The sequence below is a fragment of the Amborella trichopoda genome, chromosome 3 (genome assembly GCF_054954075.1).
Source record: "Amborella trichopoda isolate Santa Cruz 75 chromosome 3, AtrichopodaSantaCruz75HAP2 v2.0, whole genome shotgun sequence".
Classification (NCBI taxonomy): domain Eukaryota; kingdom Viridiplantae; phylum Streptophyta; class Magnoliopsida; order Amborellales; family Amborellaceae; genus Amborella; species Amborella trichopoda.
In genome coordinates, this window is record NC_142338.1 from 40,498,685 (window position 1) to 40,521,620 (window position 22,936).

Below are 22,936 nucleotides of genomic sequence, written 5' to 3' on the forward strand. Positions count from 1 at the left end.
ATATGGTTTAAAACAAGCTCCAAGAGCTCGGTGTCAACGATTTCGACATGTCGTTCTGCATGTTGGGTTGAAACAAAGTGCTCATGACTATTCGCTATTTACTCATCATTGTTCTTTAAGAACAACAATTCTTCTCATATATATTGATGATATTCTCATCACAGGAGACAACCTAGATAATATCAGACACTTGAAAGAGCTTCTCAGTCAATCATTCAAAATGAAAGATTTGGGTCCGTTAACTTATTTTCTTGGGCTGGAGATTCATTATTCTTCTAATGGATACATATTTAGCCAGAAGAAGTACACCAAAGACTTGATCAAACTGGCCAACTTATTTGATGAGAAATGAGTAGATACACTAATGGAGGTGAATATAAAATATAGAAAAGATAATGGCGACAAACTTCCGGATCCTACTCTTTATAGACAACTGGTTGAGAGTCTACTGTATCTCACTATGACTCGTCCAGATATTTCTCATGCAGTTCAGGTCGTTAGCCAATTTGTTGCTGATCCTCGTCGCATCCACCTCTCTGCTGTCCTTCGTATTATGCGTTATTTATGGTTTACATATTATATAGGTCTTTTGTTCTCTTCTAACTCTTCTCGCCAGTTACGAGCCTATGCCGATGCAGATTGGGCAAGATGCCCCGATACTAGACGTTCAACCACTGGGTGGTGTATTTTTCTTGGAGATTCTCTTATCTCATGGAAATGTAAGAAACAACAAACTGCTTTTAAATCTTCTACAGAAACTAAATACAGAGGAATATCCTCAGCTTGCAGTGAAATTACTTGGTTGAGAGGCTTTTTACAAGACCTCAATATTCTTCATCGAACTCCTACACCATTGTATGTTGATAATATGAGCGTCATACGTATTGCGTCAAATCCAGTGTTTCATGACCATACAAAGCATATAGAGGTTGATTGTCATTTCATTTGTGACAAGTTTCTGGCTGGAGAAGTTACACTCCCATATGTTACCTCCCAACAACAACTTGCAGATATCTTTACCAAGGCAATGACTCATGCTCGCCATGACTATCTCGTTGACAAACTGATGATGTTCACCCAACCTCAGTTTGAGGGGTAGTGTAGAGATAGAGATAGTAGAGATAGTCGATGAGATAAAAATAGTTGAAGATAGTTTTTTTTTTTTTTAATTTTAAGTTTATCTTGTATTTTATGTAGATATTTCTCTTGATAAGCCTAGATTAGTTCATTACTATCAATAACTGATTAGCCCTATATGTATAAGGGACTCTGTATATTCTTGATCATTAATCAATACACAGAGATTTTTCTAGAGGATTCAGAATTTTAACAGAGTATACTTGGAAGAATGAGCTGAGAGACTATGAGACCCTTGTGTGTGATAGAGGTCTTTAGAGATGGGGTCAAAGCCTCATCCGCGTAGCATCACACGACATGCACATTGATAGCCACTTTTTGGTAAAGTGAACCACCTCTCAGGGTGAATTGTGTGCATGTGCGAGAGATAACCTATGTGCACCATCGAGCAATGGATTGTATCAGAAATCGACTAAGACTATGACTCCTTACCCATTGGCTAGACTTTGGTGACCTATTAATGATCCCTTGCATAAACTGTTGGTCATGGGCAATGTTGAGTCGGTTCGAGAAAGCATGTGTGGTTCGTAATCCACAGTTGAAAGTGGAGTGCCCCAGTGCACATTTATTCCTACACCATATGGATCATTTCCCCATCAAAGTATTTAATTTTATTTATTTTAATAATATATGATTTTTAGAATTATTATTTAAAGTTTTCTAAATCTTTGGATTTTTTATTTATCAAATTTGGATTTATAAAAACAGAGATATTGATTTTATATTAATTTAAATATTCAAATATGATTTTATGAATTTCTAAAAAATAATATTATTTCAAATATTGTATGGGAACCCCAATAGCCTGTGAATGTTTATATACCAAGTCAATAGCCTTTTGATGATAGTTACTCAACAAACATCATTTGTTTAGTATGGTCCACGCGAGAACACACTCCCATTGAGTTCATGTTCTACTATATATTTCATTTGCAATAACTCATAAGGCCTTTAATGACCACACACACCCTACAAAATTTGCAATTGAGGATGTGTTACTCTATGCACAAAAGCCATAAATATTTTTCTCAAACTTCAAAGCTGTGAGAGCAATAGCTATAGGTGCATCATTCTGCCAAGGGCCATGTAATTTTTTTCTTAAGCTTCAATCATGGTTAATGACAGACACCTAACCACCTCATGGTGGCGAGGGTTGATGGTGACCATGTTATATCAAAGGTAAACGGTATATTGTATATTTTTCCTTTATTTCATATGGAATCTAATAATAGAATATTTCTCATTACAAATTTTATTTATTTTAAAAATAATTTATGTTAGTCTAAAACATAATTTTAAAATGGAATATGTCCAAAATAAGACTATTTACTTTTGGTACAAAGAAGTCACAATTATTACTGGCCCTTAGATGTGAAATTGGTTGGTCGGGGGTATGTCACATACTAAAATAATTTTTTTTGAATTATATAACACTACTAGCTATCCGATTTCACATTTAGTTGCTAATGATTTTTTATAGCACATAATTCCTTTTAAAATTATGTGTGATTTGAGTGTTTACGCGTGTGGACTAGTTGTTAAATTTTTATGAAATTTGACAGTTTATATGAGACTGGTCAAGTCTCACCAATTTGAAACGTGCAGGTAAATTACTATGTCAAGCCTTGAGCCATCCAATGTTATACATTGCATACGAGTAACAAAATTTATATCTTATGAATATCATGCATGTGCATGTGCATGCAGATGTTTACACTATTGGAATTATGGAATTTTGACACCTTGACCCCATCATTTCCTGATGGTTCTTGTTTACAGTCGGAGCGAACAAGAGCCATATGACTATTCGGACCTTTGCAAATTGTGACCAGAGTCACAAAATCCGATGTAGGTTCGAGAGTGAAGGCTATTGGATCAAGAGGGTTGAGGGTTTCCTCTAGTCAACGTCGAAAATAATGGTGCCTTATGATGGTGATTTGTCAAGGCTTGAGTATTATTTTCTCTTAGTAAATATGTGAAACTTTAGAGCTTGAGTATCTTTGACTATTTTCCCTGTGTGAGAAAGTTAGGTTGTCGAGAGAACGTAAGCCAAATCCCTGACATCAAACCTTCTCGTATCATATGCATATGGCAGTTGAAAAATAGGATTTCTCGCTCAGGTTAATCTACTAAGGGGAGATATAACCATGTGCTAGAGAGGACCCCTGCATCCACAATAATGCATATCCTTGGAGGTGCACCTGAAATCCACTATAATCACCGTTATTTATTGAGTTGACTTTGATGAGTCAAGTATTAACCCCTAACATACTTTGTGGATCATGAGCCATGCCGGTTCAAATTGAAAAATGGACTTAAGATTTCAGGACTAGCTGAGTGATTTCCTAATTACCCAATTTTATTTCCTAAGGATCTTAATTTCTTTTAAAAATATTTCTTAGATGCTAAACTAATTCAATATGATGGAGGATGGTTAAAAATGATATTTGGTGATTTTTGAGAAATTTTGATAATTTATTATTTGAAAAAGGAAATTGTTTGTGCCTTTTTATGATCTCAAGACTATAATCACAATATTGGAGACTTATATAACACGATTAGCTACTATGCTTTGCAAAAGATAATGATAATAAAATGAATGTGTTTGTTATGTCATTGTGATAATTGAAATGTTTCTAGTTATATTAGTTTTTTTAAAAAGTTATCTTCTGATCTCTTCAACCTATTTGATCTCATTTTATGACATATTTATATCCTAAACAATATCCAAAATGATACAATAGTCTTTCTTTTTACGGTCTTCTTTTCCTTCTTCCTCTCTCTCTCTCGTACTCCCTCTGTTTCTCGAACTTCAACCTCTATCTCTTTCTCCTATGCTCCCCCCCCCCCCCCCGCCCCTCCTCTGTCTAGCCTCTCTTCCCCAACCCCTCTCTCTCTCTCTCTCTCATAGTCCATCTTGTCTAAGATTGGTAGCTTTGAGATAGGGGAGAAAGATTCTCCTATGCTCCTCCGCCCCCCTCCCCCCCCCCCCTCCCTCTGTCTAGCCTCTCTTCCCCAACCCCTCTCTCTCTCTCTCATAGTCCATCTTGTCTAAGATTGGTAGCTTTGAGATAGGGGAGAAAGATTCTCCTATGCTCCTCCGCCCCCCCCCCCCCCCCCCCGCCCCCCCCCCCCCGCCCCCCTCTGTCTAGCCTCTCTTCCCCAACCCCTCTCTCTCTCTCTCTCATAGTCCATCTTGTCTAAGATTGGTAGCTTTGAGATAGGGGAGAAAGATGCACCAGTAAGGCATGGATTTCAGGCTCTAGCTTTCGTTGGAATGCTCTTATAGATATGTATTCAAGATGTGGGTCACTAAAGAAAGCAAAGGAAGATCTTGCAAAGGAAGATCTTCGTTATTATGCCTCAAAGGGACTTGGTTTCTTAGAATTCCATGATAACTTGGTATGGCCCGCATGGGTTTGCATGGATGTTGTTAACCTCTTTCACCATTTTAGAGTTTTTTAGGGTTTTAGGACTTTGCCCAAACCACTGCATATTCACTAATTGGCTTCCAGCTTGTAGCCATGATGGTTTAATAGATGAGGGTCGCCAGTTTTTTGATATGATGAGATTGGATTATGCCATTGAACCGGCTATTAAACAATATGCTTGCATGATTGATCTCTAAGCACCCTCAGACCAATTTTTTGAGACAATGGAATTCATATCTAGAATGCCCATGCAGCCCACTTCTTTAAATGTCTTTTTGGACATATGTTTTGGGGGCCTGTAGAATCCATGGAAACATTGAGCGTGCCCAAAAAGCAGCGGATTATCTTTTGAGCTTAAGCCTGAAAATTCAGTTAGAAAAGCACTTTTGGCTAATATATTCAGTTGGTCGATGGGAAAATGCAGCACAGATAAGGTCTTTAATGAAGGAATAATGTGTTGGAAATTTACGGAAATGTTGATATAATAATTTGATCGAAAAATAACAAAGAATGTAATAGGGGTGAAGAGGAAGTAGTATCAATTAAAAAATATTTCATTATTGCATTTCAACTACGAATAATAACAAAGGTTACCATGATATAGTGAGGTGAGGTCTTGAAGACCACACTTTCTTTTCGCTCGGCAATCTCTTTCTTCTCACGATGTTCTTAAACCCAAGATATGCATGCCTATAAGGCTATTGAACCGCCATGTTACACGCTTTTGTTTTATCGCCATGCTAGACAAATTAAGATAAGATAGCGGTGGAAAAGACAAATTAATATTTTAATAGAAGAAGCCCCATCGTTGTAGTTGGAATATGTGGGAAAAGATGAGAGAGAATACAACATTTATTAGCATAAGAAGAAGAGGGCCATTGTCTTTGGGCTAATCATCACCTCTTGTGGAACTCCAATAAGAACTATAAAAAATTTTGAGGGTTTGCAATGACTGCAACTAAGTTTATATTCAAGGCTTAAGGGAGAAAAATCATAATTGTTTACATTCAAGGCTGAAGGGAGAAAAATCATAATAAATATGGGGGGTTGGGGTTGGGGTTGGGGTTGGGGGGGGGGGGAGGGGCGGGGGCGCGGGAGGGGAAGAGAGAGAGCTGGGAGTCAAAAGAAAGAGAGGGACTAGGGGCGGGGGAAGAGAGTGAGCTTGGAGTCGGAGAAAGAGAGGGACTAGGAGAGAGAGAAACAAAGGTTGGAGTTGAAGAAAAAGTGGGACTATATGAGAGAAGAAAATCATAAAAAGAGAGAGTCACTGTCGTGTTATTGAATATTGTTTGGGACATAAATATATCATGGTTCAAATGGGTGTAGGGGATAAGAAGATCGCTTTTTGAAAAAGTTTTTTGAAAAAATTAATGGCGCTTGATATATTTTAATTTTGTGGGCCTATTAGAAAAGGGTGCGGTTTGTATAGAGCCTAAGCTCTAAACAATCAAATTAGAACCTACTTCTAAATAGCGTCAAGAAATGTGGTTTCAATGTTGGAAATCTTTGTGATAGCTTTAAAATATATTTTCATATATATTTATGAAGTTCATCACTTCAAAAATAGTGTAGATCGAAATATCTATCATATCTTGAAAATTGACGGTCCAAAAATGCGTTATAAAATACACTATTTTCAAAACTTGCAATCTACTTTTTTCACATGTCCATGCATCTTGATGTCGAGATGATCATTTGAAGATATTTGGGCATCAAAACAACCTCTTCTAATGAAATTTTTGAGTAGGCTCAAATTTGATTGTTTAGAGCCTCGGCTCTATGTAAACTTTTCTCATTAGAAAATGACACACCAAATTAGAGATGTACATATATATTTTTCCTTTTTTTATCTATTTATTGTCTTATATTTAGGGCTAATATTGTCATCATTATTACTTCATTTTGAGAAAAACATCTTTCAAACTATCAAACCACCTCAAATTTTCAATATTGGGGTAGTTAGGTCAACCAAGTAATCAACAAGTGCTTAGCTTTAAAAAAGAGAGTTTCAATGAAATACATTTTCATATATTTTGTTGAAAATACCCAAAATGCTTTTAATTCGAGTATAGATTTATAAACAAGCAAAAGCACACATTTTGTGTTTGGAACTCAAAACAAGTAATGATAGATTAATCATTTGTCTTATGCCGCTTAAGTTGAACCAAATGACGTAAATGTCTATGATTTTTCTGTGCTCCAAACTCGGAACTAGAGATTCTAACGAGAAACATGTTATGGGCTTTAAAAACATAATCAAACGTATTCATATCATTTGACTTGCACCACTCGTAAGGGAAAAATTACCAAGATACCCCTATTTGGTTTGGATTTCATATTCAAATAAAAAAAATTTAAATATTTTTTTATAAAACTTACAAAAATAACCAATTTCTTAATTAATTGGCTTATTTGACGAGCATGCAACTTTTTGGAGTTTAAGGTGGTTTGATATTTTTCCCATTTTATATTGCAACTCAAAACATGCAGTAATGCCTAGGAGAACCTTTTGTTGGAGGGGCCCACGTCTAACGTCAGCTCCGGATTACCGGAATTGGTAAAACAACTTTGAAGTGGCATGCAAAATCGTGGGCTGCAATACAAGTCCCTCACAATCTTGGGTGAGGTTTGTATAAGGTATCAACTTTATACTATTGAAGTAAGGTGGCTAAAAATGTACTTTTGGTGCCGCAAAGCCTTGTAATAATAATAAAATATATTTTTTTCCCCTCAATTATGAAATTTAAAGTTTCAGAATAGTTACCAACAAGTAGATCCATAAGCTCTCGAAAAACTTGGAAATAGATAGTCCAGATAATGTGTTAAAAGATAAGCAATTTTTAGGACTAAAAATCCCTTTTTTTTATGTCTATGAATCTTGAAGTTGCCATGACCGATTTGAGCGCTTTTTAGCATAAAAACAACCTTCTCTAGTGGGTTTTTTAGGTGCACCTTACTTATACAATATAAGGTTGACACCTTATATCAACTTTTTCCATCTTTACAAGGATTAGGCATAAAGTGGATTGAATTATCTCGCGGATCGAATTATTAACCTTCATCCACCTCGACATTGATTTGCCTAGAAAGAAGTATAACATTTTAAATATTCAGACAAAAGTAACTTTAGCATTTCAAATATACAATCAATTAATCATTTCAAATATACAATCAATTAATCATTTCCAATACACAATCAATAGGATTTCAATTTCTTTTCTTGAATGTTGAATTGATCCAATAATTGGCGGTCGATTTCGTTTGCTTCCAAATTTTCTCATCTAATTTCCGGAAAGGTCACACTATGGAAAAATTAGTATGATATATGCAAAGTTGCAATCACAATGATGAACATGTGGTTTATCACTGCCCATCAATGGATTGAACGAGGATGATGGAGGGACAGTATGGGCGTGCAATGCATCTAACCGTAAAACTCGTTGATGATACGGTGATAACCTCATGAGCACTATACGATGAACATGTGGTTTATCACCGCTCATCAATGGATTGAACAAGCATGATGGAGGGACAGTATGGGTGTGCAATGCATCCAACGATCGAACCCATTGATGATACGTTACGATCTCATGAGCACCATACGGGCCTCAACTCTTGGCAAAAGCACAGCTACCTTTTTCCAACAGACCTCATCCGGCGACCAAAAATAAATTTATTTTTATTTATTTATTTATATTTTATAAATGATATTAAGTTGCAATTGGGGTTTTAGATTTTTTTATAAGTAGAATTGAATAAAAATAAATATTGATCAAAATAAATTTCAAGGTACTTCTATATTTTTTTATTTAATATATTTTAATTATTTTTATTGTATTATCTTTATAAAATAAACCTACACCTTAAAATTTAGATAAATAATTTATTTAAATAAACAATTTTTTGACCGTTAGACTGAGCTCTCCTCCATGATCTCAGCCATTGTGCACCCTACTTTTACATTTCAAAAACTCGGCGATTCATGCTTTGCAGTTTGTATAAAGTCGTTGGACTACTTCTACACGACCGCGGGTGTACGTCCTACGTGTGAACGAAAAGAGCTCCTTTCTGCGGGTCAAATTTGTCCAACGGCGACGGCACCAACAATACCCTCTTAAAGAGATACAAAACGAACAGGAATTGCTCTGCAACTTGTGTACAAGTCTTAGAGAGAGAAAGAGGAGAGGGTCGATTGGGTCTTCAATGGAGACGGTGTTGGAGGATGAAGTGCAGAAAAGTGATCCTCTCTTCTCTCATCCCTGTAGTGCGAGGGCCGGAGCTAGAGAGAGAAACAGGAGAGAGAAGGAGGGGGAGAGATGTATTGATATGCATAGATCACAGCCCGAACAGCAAGCACGCTTTCGATTGGGCCATCGTTCACTTTTGCAGGCTCGCCGACACTCTCCACTTGTTCCATGTTGTTTCAAGTTAGTTCTCCTTCTTTCTCTATTACCTCAAAAGTTTTGATTACCTTTTCAAGTTTTTACTGATAAAAACTCGAAAGAAAGGGATTATAGTTAGAGAAATGATAGAAATCTCCCTCCCCATTTTTGGTATTTTTGAGATATGATATTTTTTATTTTAATTTTAATTTTTTTGGTGATTTTCCTGAACTTTCAGGTGTAAATAACGAGGCAGTGTATGAAGCAACGCAGGCTTTGATGGAGAAACTCGCTTGAGAAGCCTTCCAGGTGGCCATGGTGAGTGTACCAACTCTTAGAGCCGCGCAGTTATCCTTGATGTGATATTACACCAAATAGAAGCCCTCACAGTCCATGGTTGAGAATCTAGGGTGGACAACTATGTGTAACATAACGATAAATTTACAATATGTAGCATGGTAAACCTTCCCTTTATTTTTACGATATTTACCTGTTTTTTTATTTTACCCTTAAAAAATTTACTAAAAAATCATGTTCAGTTTCAAACTTTGAAAATGAGTGCGTAATAGTTTACATCTACTCCCTCTACTTTGGAGGAATTTTTCAATCTGAAATTTTGGGAACCATCACTAAATGTTTATTCTCAAAAGAAAATTTTGAGATTTTTCTATCACTTTGATCTTACCCTATAAAATTGGACAGTCTCTATTAAATTATTAAAATGCATAGAGGGTGTAATTAGCAGTAGTTTTTTATTGAGGTTAATCCATGGGTATAAGAGGTTTCATGGTCCTCAAATTAATCATACATGAGGTTTTATTCGAAGGAGACATGGACAGTAAACTCATGTGGAAGAGTAATATCTTTCCGTTTTAAATATGAGCATACAACATGATCTTGGGCAAAAGAGTCCCTTGGGAAGATTTTATTTATCTGGAATTTTGGGATCCAAATATCTTCAAATGATTATTTTCAAGAAAAAAAGCAAAAAAGATTTGTAATTCTTGAGAACCTAGATCTTGCCCTCCCAAATTGGATGGTTCTTGTCCAATCTCAGGACGTCGATTTTTTGAAGCAGATGGAGAATCCTTTTTTCTATTTTATTTTGAGCTTGGTTATTGGGTGGTTGTATAGGCTACATCCCGAAATTCTGAGGTCCAAAAAATATGTGTAACATGAATTTTACCCTTGGGAGCAAATGCACATTATGTTCCTATATGAGCACCAGCTCTTTTCACATTTCCTATTTGAGTAAGCTTTCTATGTGCCGTTAGGTATAAGATGCTGAGATGGCTGCAATCACAATTTCACCCCTAAACACTATTTTTTATTTTAAATTTTTCTACCAATCATATTGACATCAAATTTCACTATTTTTTATTTTAAATTTTTCTACCAATCATATTGACATCAAATTTGGGACGTCCCATTCTCATAGGATCACACCTACAAAAAATATATATATATATAAAGAAAAATCCCTAAAAAAATTAAAATGACAGATACCACTGAAAGTTTTAGGGGTAAATTTGGTTATTTTATATTTTTGAAAATAGCTTTTCATATTTTTTTAGATGCACTCTTTTGAGATGATAACATGTACACAATTTCATGTTCATGTAATTTATAGAAAAATTAAAAATAAAAGACTCTGAGACGTCACATCTATATTAAAGGGTGCACTTGTGATATTATGACTAAAGCTATCCTAGCCATTCAAGGATGTACTTGTGATATTATGACTAAAGCTATCCTAGCCATCCATTCAGATCGGATGGTTGAGAGATAGTGACATGTATGAATCCTTTATGCCTAGTAGCATATAAAACGCTTTTCCTCATTACCCTCAAGTTGTACTATTTGAAAGGATATAGGGTGCGGTTTCTATAAGGTTGCAACCTTAAACAATCCAATTAAGGTGCACCTCCAAATTTTACCATAACATGTAATTTTATTGTAAAAAATTCTTAGGATTATCTTAAAATTTATTTTCATATTTAATTAGAAAATTTTAAATTCCAAAAATAGTTAAAATCTAGGAGATCTATAAACATATGAAAATCTTGAAAATGGATGGCCTAGATAATGTGTTGCAAGATGCACTATTTCTGATATTCAAATATTGTTTTTTTTATATTCATACATCTCGATATCGAGATGATCAAATAGAGGGTTTTTCAACATTAAAACAACCTTTCCGATAGATTTTGGAGGTGCATTTGTAATTCTACATTTTAAAGTTGCAACCTTATATAAACTTTTCCCACATATATATATATATATATATATATATATATATATATATATATATATATATATATATATATATATATATATATATAATAACTCAAATTTCGTATATTCACATTTCTTAATATCACACATCTATAATATATCCCTGAATACTATATTGGGTATTTTGGCCATTTATTATTTCTAAAAATATTTTCAAATATTTTTTATAGGTATATGATAGTGGAAAATAAATTTGAGCTTAATAGATGCATAGAAAATGAGATCAAATTAAAATAGACTTTTGTGCTCTCAAGAGTGGTACTTGAGAATAAGACATGAAATATATGAGACCATTATCAAATTTGAAAATAAAGATAGGATTTTTTGAATGAGACTATTTTCAAAACTTGAAAATAAAGATAGGATTTTTTTTGAAAATTTCAGTTCCTTTTAAAAGTTTAATTTTCTTCTTGATCTTTCCTTTCCAAATGCCAGATGGTGAAGATGAATCATTCCTTTGATTGCTCCATTACCGAAAATGGAGTAAAGGTTCATCTCTGGCATCCATTGTTGAGAACGCATGTTGGAGACCTATTTGTAATATGGTATACCTCCACTTTAATTTTGTAATCTTCATAAATTTTTTTTTTTTTCTTGCTTTCTTTTGTCAAATTTAAGTATGATTTTCGTTTTCTCTTAGGTAAAAACATTGGCCAGGGTCGGGCAAGGGGAAGTTGGTAAAGCCATTTGCAAAGAAGCTACAAGGATCAAACCTGCTGCTGTAGTCATGGGAACCAGAGGCATGTTAGGTTTATGTGGCCTTTAAAGGCCTTATGAGTACTTGTAAAATGAAATGATATAGTAGAACATGAACTCAGTGGGAGTGTGGTCTCTCGTGGATCATACTAAGCAAATGATGGTTTGCTGGTACCAATCTGTGTTTAATGATCTAGGTCAGTCGGTTGGGAAAAACTCATGTTACCTAGGCATGAAGAACAAATCGATGAGGGTTTATGGGTTAGCCTTTTGATGATGTCAGAGAACATGCCCGGATGAGTGAGCAAAGGGACTGTGTGACCCTTGTGTGTGATGGTGGCCTACAGAGACAGGGGCTAAAACCTCATCTATGTACCATCATATGGCATGCATATCGATAGATGGCGCGGGAAAGCCAAAAATCTACCTTTTAGAGTGAAGCGTATTTATGTGCAAGAGATATACCCCTATGCGCCATAGAGCTGTGGTCGCATAAGGTCTTTGTGACCTTGACTTGTCTTTAGGGAAGGACATGAAATCTACAGACTGAGATTGTGATCCCTTGGCTCATTGGTCAGATTTTGGTGACCTACTAATGAGCCTCTGCTTGGACTGTGGGTCAAGAGAAACACTAGGTCGATCTGATAAAGCAAGTGATCCACAATTGAAGGTGGAGTGCCCCATGATTGTTGATTCCTAAACCATATAGATCATTTTCCCATCAAATTAATTTAATTGTATTTGTTTTATGATGAAAATTATTGTAAGATTATTATTTAAATTTTTATGAACCTTTGGATATTTTATTATATTTTTTGGATTTATAAAATTAAAGATATTGATTTTACAATTGTTTAAATATGCAAATAATATTTTAAAATATTTTTATTAATTTTAAATATATAAAAATATCATGGAGGCCCATTGTGCACATGGGCCCGCCATATTTTTAGAAGGTGGGGCCCATGAGTGCCTCCCTTGGGGGGTACGCCGCACTCTTATTTTCTTTCCTATTTTTTGGTGATATGACATGTGGTCATATGGTTGGAAGATATTGACTAAATATTGACTTCATATATCTTTGAAAGATTTTGTGGAAAGATTGAATAGACTTGTGCTATTTTATGGTATACACAATATTTTGATTAGATTTAATTTATTTAATTTTTATTGATGAAAAAATGATTTAGGAAAGGGGGATAATGGTTCATGCACCTTCCATAATGTTGATGGCCCATCTATGGAATGGATGACTCAGATCTCTCACCCCCTAAGTCACCCTTGATCGACGGTCTATGTTCAATTTCACAAGAAGAGGCAAGCCAAAAAAACCCTAAGAAACCCTAATCTTATTTAAAGTTATAAAAATGGATTGTCTCTACCAAAAAATCTCTACACCTTATCTTTCTATCTCTATCTCTTAAGAAAATATATTTCTCTCATGTTTGATCTCTCTCTCCCACATTGTGAAAGAACCTAAGGGTTTAGGTTATGGAGTTCTTCTCTCCTGTATCTCAAATATGGATTTATTATGGCTAAGGGTTTTAAGGTTTAGCAAAAAGAGAAGTCATCTCTCTCAAACTAGGTTGCTAAGAGAATTCACTTAGGGTTTGAGTTTGTGATCAAAGGGGTTCGAGTTTGTGACCAAAAGGGTTCATGTTCCATTGGTGTGGCTTGGCCAAAATTGCTTTCTCGGTTCGAGATTGAAGCTAAACCGTTGATCACACGCCATCAGATGGTGGTGACTCGGTGTGGGGTATAATAAGCCCGGTTGAGGTAATCTCCGACACTCTTCCTTTTGTTTCTTGCAATCTTATCGTTTATTCTCAAGCATAGTGCATAGTTGTTTCAATGGCATCAAGTTATTAAGATATTGGTTTTATTGTTATATTGATTTTATTTTGAAATTTATCTTATTCTAATAAAGACCACATGTAAGTGATCTTTTGCCAAAAGAAAGGGGTGAAGGAAAAAAAAAAATGTATTCCCCGGTAAATGATCATATAGGTATTTCTTTCATTGGTATTAGAGCTATTGATATTTGATGTCATTAGTTGTCTTTCTTTTTATTAAGTTAAGATGAAGCTTGAAAATGAGATATAAGAAAGCTAATGATCTTTGTGGTAAAAAAAATACACCCACGATTTAGAATTATTGAAATACTCCAACACCGAAAAGGCGCTCTGTAGAATGAGTATTCTGGGCTATTTTAGAGTAGTGATATGAATAAGATAATGAGGTATTTTTCTATTATATACTTCAGTGATATTTTGTGTCTTTAAGAGTAAGATCTACCTGAAAAATTTCAGTAGGAGATTTTAAAGGAATTGAGAGTTATGTAATCATCAATGAAGGGTGTCAGTTCTGACCCTGCAAAATCCAAGAATTGTCCATTGAGTTCCGTGATTTTTCCCACCAATCACATAGTTTGATTTCTTGCTGAAATTTTACTATAACCCACAAAATTGAGTTGACTTTGAAGCAAAAAACGTTTAATAAAAAAAGTCCTTGTGGTTTGAAAGATATGATCAATTTATTGAAGGATGTGCAAGTGTTGTTTTCTGCAACGAAATTATTTTCATGACTTTGAAGCTAAGATTTAATTTATATTTTTAACAGAATGTTTTATGGTTCACACTTAGTTTTTAAACATCCATTCTGAGTCTAATTTGTAATTAAATTTATTTGAGAGAGAAATATCTATGGGAAGAGAGGAATAAAAATTTTGGATTGAAGAGAGGTCATCATGAATTTTCTATAATTTGGTAAGTCCTTCATTGAAGACATGAATATCGATATTTATGAAGCCTATTTAATGGAGTGATATTAAGGCTTGTGAAAATATATATGTTACTATTATGTGTCTATTTTCAAGCAAAATTGGTTTGAAAGAGAAACTCCATGATGGTAGAGAGAAAAGACATATTTATTAGATAGAATTCATCCTGAAATTCTGCAGTATGATTTATTTTGTGACGTGAATGTCACTTATTTATTTCTCTAAAAAAAATATTATTTGGGATTCAAACTATGATGTTATGATTTGGTTTTGAGTCTAGTTTCAACACAAAATATTTCATGAAAAATTGTTTGAGGATTGAGAGAAACAAATTTTTTATTGAGAGGTGCTCAACGTAATTTTCAATTGAAAAATTTGCATTGTGACGTAATGTCACTAAAATGTATAGGGATGAAGCTAAGCAATATTTTATATTTTTTGAGTCTATTTCAATACTCAAAAGAATTCGAAGATTAACTCTTTATGAGTTGAGAGATATCATATTTTTATCATAGGATGCTCAAGTTCTATTCTGCAGTAAATTAAAAGATATGGCATATTAAGGCACATCATTTAATTCTCAATTATGGAGACCTTTAAGACTCATTTTAAAAAGCTTTATAGTGTGTCATGAGTATAGTTTATTGTAGTACGACTTCAGAGAGATGTAATGCAGAGTTAACAAGATAAGAGACTCTGTGTTAAGAGTATTCGATTTGGGAATAGCAGAAAGAAGAAGAAACACAATACCTATAAAAACATCTTGGCTTCTTCGGAATGAAGGGATATATAGAGAGACTTGGTGGTAGCATAGAAATGCTAAAGATCAGTGGGAAAATCGAAATTGTGATATTTGAAATAATGGGATGAAGAAGATATTTTCTTCTCGGTGTAGGATAGGAGAATCCAAGCGTCGAAGAGATGGACATTTCGTGACATGTGAAACCAATGACCAATATATTCTCCATCAGTTGCGTGCACTTCCAAGATCACAAAAGCTTGCCAAACAAGTAAAAGCGATGAATCAAGAAAGCTCAGGTACCTCACTACATAATTTTGAGGTATAAAATCTATCCCACATTATATGGTAAGGTCATATAAGGAAAGGTCATATAGGAAAAGATGATTCAATAACTTTGCTTAATGTGCTTTGGTTATATTTTGGCTAATCGTTTTATGAATATGTATGGAGTGTATGGATATTAAGTGATAAGTGCTAACAAATTTGAAAGTGTCGATTTTGAATACCTTGTGTTTTTGTACATCCTTGTGCTTGAGTATAAACTACTTAAGGTAGTGATATACATGGAGATACGATTTGATCAAAGGATTTGAGCCCTAAGGATGAAACACGAGAGATGGGTGTGGCTCATTCAAATAAGTAAGCACAAAGGGAGTGTTTTGATGGAACTTGGTCTTGGTGACCATCCTCTCAATAATGTCTATAATATGATGTGTTGCATGTGATGATGATATCTTGATAACTTCTTCATAATTTCCAAAAAGGAAGTCTTTTGTCAAAGCTTTAATAGACATTATTTTGTCGTGCTACATTTTGGATAAATTTATAAGATGATAAATATGATTTGTTTTTGTGGCCATGAACTTGACTTGGTAGGAAATTAAAGATGAATGCGGTAAAATGATTTGTGAAGGCTAAGCATGTATTTTATAATTAAATTTGATGATTTTATTTTATAATTAAATTTGATGATTTGAGAAAAGCCTAAGTCTATGAATATGGTTTTGAGAAAACCACATAGTCATGCAAGGTCCATTAAGTTTTTATGAAAATTAGTTTAAACTGTCATACTGTTATATAACTATTGCTTGTGAATGCATATATATATACCAAGTCAATTTTTTTTATTAAAAAGAAAATTTTTTTGCCTTGGATGTATTTATAAAAGTCTGAAAAAAACTATCATGCACTGTTTTTTTTTTATTTTTTAAATACATATATGCCTTGACCCATATTTCTAGTTATATAGAATCTTCGATTACCTAAGACTTTGAACTATATGGAATGTTATAGGAATGCCATCATGTTGGGCTTCCCTGACACATATTATGTTGATTAGATAACTTGGTTTGTATGTATTTACTACCAAGATGGTTGAACCTTTGTGGTTCATGAAGGTTTTTGTATATTGTGAAACCAATGAGTATTGAATTACATATTGCATGAGACTTGATATGCTACCTAATGATATATGCATAAAAATGTTGAGAATGTATATGTTGTATGTGCAATAATTGAGTGGGAGCTGCTACAGTCCCTCAGTTTTTTTAGCTATTTGGATATTCAGATATACAGGTGCAAGCTATCTCACAGATCCAGATGATGCGAAGTCTACATCTGGATATGTGTTCATGCTTGGAGTGGGTGCAGTTTCTTGGAAATCAAAGAAATATGATGTGACGAAATTGTCCACCATGAAGGCAGAGTACGTGGCGTGTTATTTGGTGATTGAGGAGGCCGTATAGATTAAGAAATTTCTTAATCGACTTGACTTTCACCTCGTGCGTTGTGAGACAGTAAGAATTTTCTGCGGCAGCAAGGTGACGATATGCGTGTCAAAGAAGCTACGATTCCATAAGCACTCCAAGCATATAAAACCATGTTTTTATCACCTGAAGAATGATGTGGGATTGAGAACGATCGAGATCCAGATAAACTAAATATTCTAGTGGGAGCACCTGCTAGTATTTGACATGCCAAATGGAACAACAAACTGTAATGTTGTTTACCTATGGAACCCAAACGTTTGGTGCTGGTTGTATGGCTACAAAAGGGAGCAGCATATTTGAAGAATCCTTTTGAGCTCATGAACATACGACCCCATGCGATGAGGGTACGTGCTGTTCTTTTGCGACAACAGGTCCATGATTCGCAATGCAATGTGAAAGATGAGCTACGACCATTTTTGGGATAAGATCCGAGTAGCAAAGAGAAACTGTACTGCCTCTATAAATCCTTTTTGTGAAAGGATTGATGGCGAAAGCCATGATTAATGCATTGAGAGAATAAGTAAAATGCTTGCGAGAGATTCTAATTGAGAGAGAGATGGGAATAAAAGAAAGTGAGAAAGAGAGAATGTAAGGCATTCAAAGGCCAAGTGGGAGATGTTGGATTTATGTGGCTTTTAAAATTCTTATGAGTGCTTGTAAAATGAAATGATATAGTGGAACATGAACTCAGTGAGAGTGTGGTCCCTTGTGGACCATACTAAGCAAACGATGGTTTGCTGGTACCAATCTGTGCTTAACGATCAAGGTCAGTTGGTTGGGAAAGACTCATGTTACATGGGCATGAAGAGCAAACCAATGAGGGTTTATGGGTTAGCCCTTGATGAGGTTGGAGAACAAGCCTGGATGAGTGAGCCGAGGGATTGTGTGACCCTTATTTGTGATGGTGGCCTATAGAGACAGGGGCCAAAACCTCATCCATGTACCATCACATGGCATGCATATCGATAGATCATTCGAGAAAGCCAGAGATCCACCTTTTAGGGTGAAATGTATGCATGTGCGAGAGATACCCCTATACGCCATAGAGCTGTGGTCGCATAAAGTTTTGGTGACCTTGACTTGTCTCCAAGGGAAGACCTGAAATCCACAAACTGGGATTACGATCTCTCGGCTCATAGACCAGACTTTGGTGACCCGCTAATGAGCCTCTGCTTGGACTGTGGGTCATGAGAAACACTAGGTCGGTCTGATAAAACAAGTGTGGTCTGTAGTCCACAGTTGAAGGTAGAGTGCCCCATGATTGTTGATTCCTAAATCATATGGATCATTTTCCCATCAAATTAATTTAATTGTGTTTGTTTTATGATAGAAATTATTTTAAAATTATTATTTGAATTTTTATGAACCCCTGTATATTTTATTTATAATTTTTGGATTTATAAAATTAAAGATATTGATTTTTTAATTGTTTAAATATTCAAATAATATTTTAAAATCTTTTTATTAATTTTAAATATATAAAAATATTATGGGGGCCCATTGAGTATATGGGCCGCCATATTTTTTGAAGGTGGGGCTCATGAGTGCCTCCCTTGGGTGGCACGACTCACCCTTATTTTCTTTCCTATTTTTTGGTGGTATGGCATGTGGCCATATGGTTGGAAGATATTGACTAAATATTGACTTGATATATCTTTGAAAGATTTTGTAGAAAGATTGAGTCGACTTGTGTTATTTTATGATATGCATAATATTTTGATTAGATTTAATTTATTTAATTTTTATTGATGAGAAAATGGTTTAGGAAAGGGGGATAATGATTCGTGCACCTTGCATAATGTTGATGACCCATGTTTGGAATGAATTACTTAGATCTCTCACCCTACAAGTCACCCTTGATCGACGGTCTATGTTCAATCTCACAAGAAGAGGCAAGCTAAAGAAAACCCTAAGAAACTCTAATCTTATTCAAAGCCTATAAAAATGGATTGTCTCTACCAAAAAATCTCTATACCTTATCTTTCTATCTCTCTCTCTTAAGAAAGTTTATCTCTCTCATGTTTAATTTCTCTCTCCCACATTGTGAAAGAACCTAAGGGTTTAGGTTATGGAGTTCTTCTCTCCTATATCTCAAATAGAGATTTATGGCTAAAGGTTTTAAGATTTAGCAAAAAGATAATCTATTTCTCTCTAACTAGGTTGCTAAGAGAAATCACATAGGGTTTGAGTTTGTGATCAAATGAGTTCATGTTCCATTAGTGTGGCTTAGCCGAAATTTGCTTTCCCGGTTCGAGATTGAAGCTAGACCGTTGATCTCGCGCCATCAGATGGTGGTAACTCGGTGTGGGGTGTAATAAGTCCGGTTGAGGTAACCTCCGGCACTCTTCCTTTTGTTTCTTGCAATCTTATCGTTTATTGTCAAGCATAATGCATAGTTGTTTCAATGACATCAAGTTGTTAATATCTTGGTTTTATTGTTATGTTGATTTTATTTTGAAATTTATCTTATTATAATAAAGACCACATGTAAGTGATCTTTTGCCAAAAGAAATGGGTGACGGAAAAAAAAAATAAAATGTATTACCTGGTAAATGATCACATAGGTCTTTCTTTCAAGGCAGAGGCCTAATAAAGAGGCAAACATCCTCTCTCTCTGACATTTTATAGTGCTTGGTACAGTGTTTTGCAGGGTAGTGTGGGCGAGTATTGCTTCCATAACTGCAAATCAGCACCAATTATAATTGTCCTTGGGAAAGGTACATTAGATTTTTTTTGACAGCCTCGTGTTTATTGTTTTGCAAAGGAAAACAGGGAATTTCACCATATTGTTATTTATTGTTCTAAATGGGTCAGTGGATTCAAATCTGTTTTGCATTTTGACAGGTGCTGGAGAGTTATCTATTTGATAAAAATAAGCTTGACTATATTTAAGGGTATTTTGGGTATTAGATTTAAATATAAAAGACATTTTGGGAAAGTTATGTTAAGGGTAATTTTGAAATGATGTAAAAAAATTATGTAGAGTTCCAAGATCACAATTCCAAGATTAAGAGAGAGTAATTCCAAGATTGAGAGAAAAGAGTTCCAAGATTGAGAAAAAGGAGTCCAAAGAATGCAATAATGTATGCAAACTTGAATTGGAAATGAGTGAAGTCTAGAATTTTTTTGAATAATCTTGTAATTTCGTCCAAGCATATAGGTTGTAAGTTATGAGAGGGAAATCATCACAAGAATAGTGTAGAAAGAGTCTAGAAAGCTCCTAAGTGGTATATATATATATGTACTATATTTTTGTAAAGAAATTGTGTTGAATAGAGCTCTATTGTGTGTATAGTACAAATTTTAAAAGTAAGCCTTCTTCCTCCCTATTTTCTACTACTATTCTCTAATCCGACGGGATGAACTCACCTTTCACGAGAAGATTTCAGTCATGCTTCCCTTTTCTTTACCTTTCTATCTTTCAAGTTCTCATTTTCCTTTATGCTTTTTCCTTTATGCCTTTTGTCTTTAGAGTTTGTTTCTGTTTGCTTGGATTGTTTTGAGATGCTTTTAGTGTATATTGGGATATTTAAAATCTTCATGGGTTTTGAATTCTTGAAAGTAATATAGGTATTAGTGCCATCAGGGGATTCAAATCGTGAGTGGAAAGCTCTACCTATTTATGAAGCAACTGTGTGTGTTTGTGTGAGAGAGAGCACATGCTCTTCCATAATTTGGAGGGTTTCATTTGTGAAATGAGTTAAGTTTAGTGCCTTAATTATCAGGAGAATCATGTGTAAAACACCATTTTCTTCATTAAAACAGGTTGAGCTCCAAGTAGTAGAACGAGAAAGGCGAAGAGAACGGGGAGGGTTTTGTTTGGGGGGAGTGCACAGAAAAAAGGTTATAGGGCAATATTAGCTAAAACCATTGAAAGTTGATAGGTCCTGACCTTTTTTTATATGACTTTTTTTTTTTTAAGACTATGGACATGGCAAATACAAATCTATAAAAAATTTGTCATCCCAAGGACTGATGCAATAAGCCCAACATCTCGACGGATCGGATGGCTATAATCGCGTTTTGTCTTTGGAGTTAAATTATACCTTGGCCGATCAGATGATTATAATCATGTTGTTTTTTAATTTTAATTTTTATTCTACAAATCTAAATCACTTGAAATTTGGAGTGTACTATTGAATAACTAAATTAAAATATTAAAAAATAATTTATAAAAATAAATTGATCAAAATACTTTTAAAATTTTAGGAGTATTTTGGTTAATTTATTTTTTATAAATTATTTTTTAAATATTTTTATGAATAATGCCTTAATAAGAAAAGCGAACGTTTCAAATTTAAAGTGATTTGAATTTACAGAAAAAATATTCAAATTCAAATACAAAATACAATTATAATTGTCAAATAGACACATATTCAATTTGGGCTATTGGGCGTATACTATCGCATCAGCCTTGGCTCAGATTGAATCTTGGCTGATTTGATGGTCTTGATTGTTTTTCGTAATTAAATTTTAATCTTCTTTATATAAATCCAAACCAATTGACATTTTGAGCGTCCACTCTTTTCATTAAAGTACACCTAATAAAATATTAAAACAATTTGTAAAAAATAAATTGATCAAAATATTTTTAAAATCTTTGGGGTATTATAGTAAATTGAATAGTATTTAACAAATGCCAGTTATCTGATTAGGTAGGATCTCCATCGGACATAAAATCTACTACATGCTATGGCACCTTTGTTGGAGGAAAGTTGTTGGCATGGAAAAGCAAGAAACAATGTGGTACTAGGTGTAGTTTAGAGGCTGAATATTGTGCAATGACTCACACTACATGTTAGCTATTGTGGCTGAAAAACCTTGATGCAGGAGTGGAATTCATAGTTATTGAGCCAATAAGGATGTTGGGTGACAACCAATTAGCCATCCATATAGCTAGCAACCTAGTATTTCATGGGAAAACACAACATATTGAAGCATATTGTCATTTTATTCAAGAGAAACTAGCATGTGAGCAGATAACTACTCCATTTGTTAAATACTTCACATGCTAGTTACCTACTCACATGCTAGTTTCCCTTGAATAAAATGACAATATGCTTCAATATGTTATGTTCTCCCATGAAATATTGAGTTGCTAGCTATATGGATGGCTAATTGATTGTCACGGAACATCCTTATTGGCTCAATAACTGTGAATCCCATCGCCAATATTAAAGTTTTTCAACTACAATAGCTGACATGTAGTGTGAGTCATTGCACAATATTCAGCCTCTAAACTACACCTGGTACCACATTGTTTCTTGCTTTTCCATGCCAACAACTTTCCTCCAACAAAAGTGCCATAGCATGTGGTAGATTTTCTGTCGGATGGAGATCTTACCTAATTAGCATAAAAAAAACTTCCCAATGCTAAGATGCCAATTTTGCCTATAAATAAGTCCTTCACTTGGAAACCCCTTAAGATATCTCAAGATTCTCCTCATTGACTCCAAGTGTGGTGTCCTAGGAAAATGCATGTACTGACTCACTACACTCACTGCAAAAGTTATGTTTGGCCGAGTAATTGTTACGTAGATAAGTCTACCTACAAGCTTTTTGCACCTGCCTGGATCTTCAAACAACTCTCAATGATTCGTTGATATTTTAATACTTGGATCTATAGGTGCATCAACTGGCTCAGCACCCAAAATCTATGGTTCTGTCAACAAATTTGTTACGTACTTCTTGTGAGACAAACCAAT

At 34.6% G+C, this 22,936-nt stretch overlaps 1 protein-coding gene and 1 pseudogene across 1 annotated transcript; both read left to right on the plus strand.

Annotated features, from left to right (window-relative positions):
* The first annotated feature begins 364 nt into the window (after positions 1-364).
* Positions 365-1,099, plus strand: LOC110007311 (secreted RxLR effector protein 161 pseudogene; annotated as a pseudogene).
* A 7,505-nt stretch (positions 1,100-8,604) lies between these two features.
* LOC105420718 (uncharacterized) lies at positions 8,605-20,540 on the plus strand. Its single transcript, XM_088862547.1, is given in 4 exon segments — positions 8,605-8,995; positions 9,189-9,268; positions 11,886-13,717; positions 19,872-20,540. Coding segments are annotated over 3 exon segments (411 nt in total). The 5' UTR covers positions 8,605-8,790; the 3' UTR covers positions 12,012-13,717; positions 19,872-20,540.
* The last annotated feature ends 2,396 nt before the right edge of the window (positions 20,541-22,936 follow it).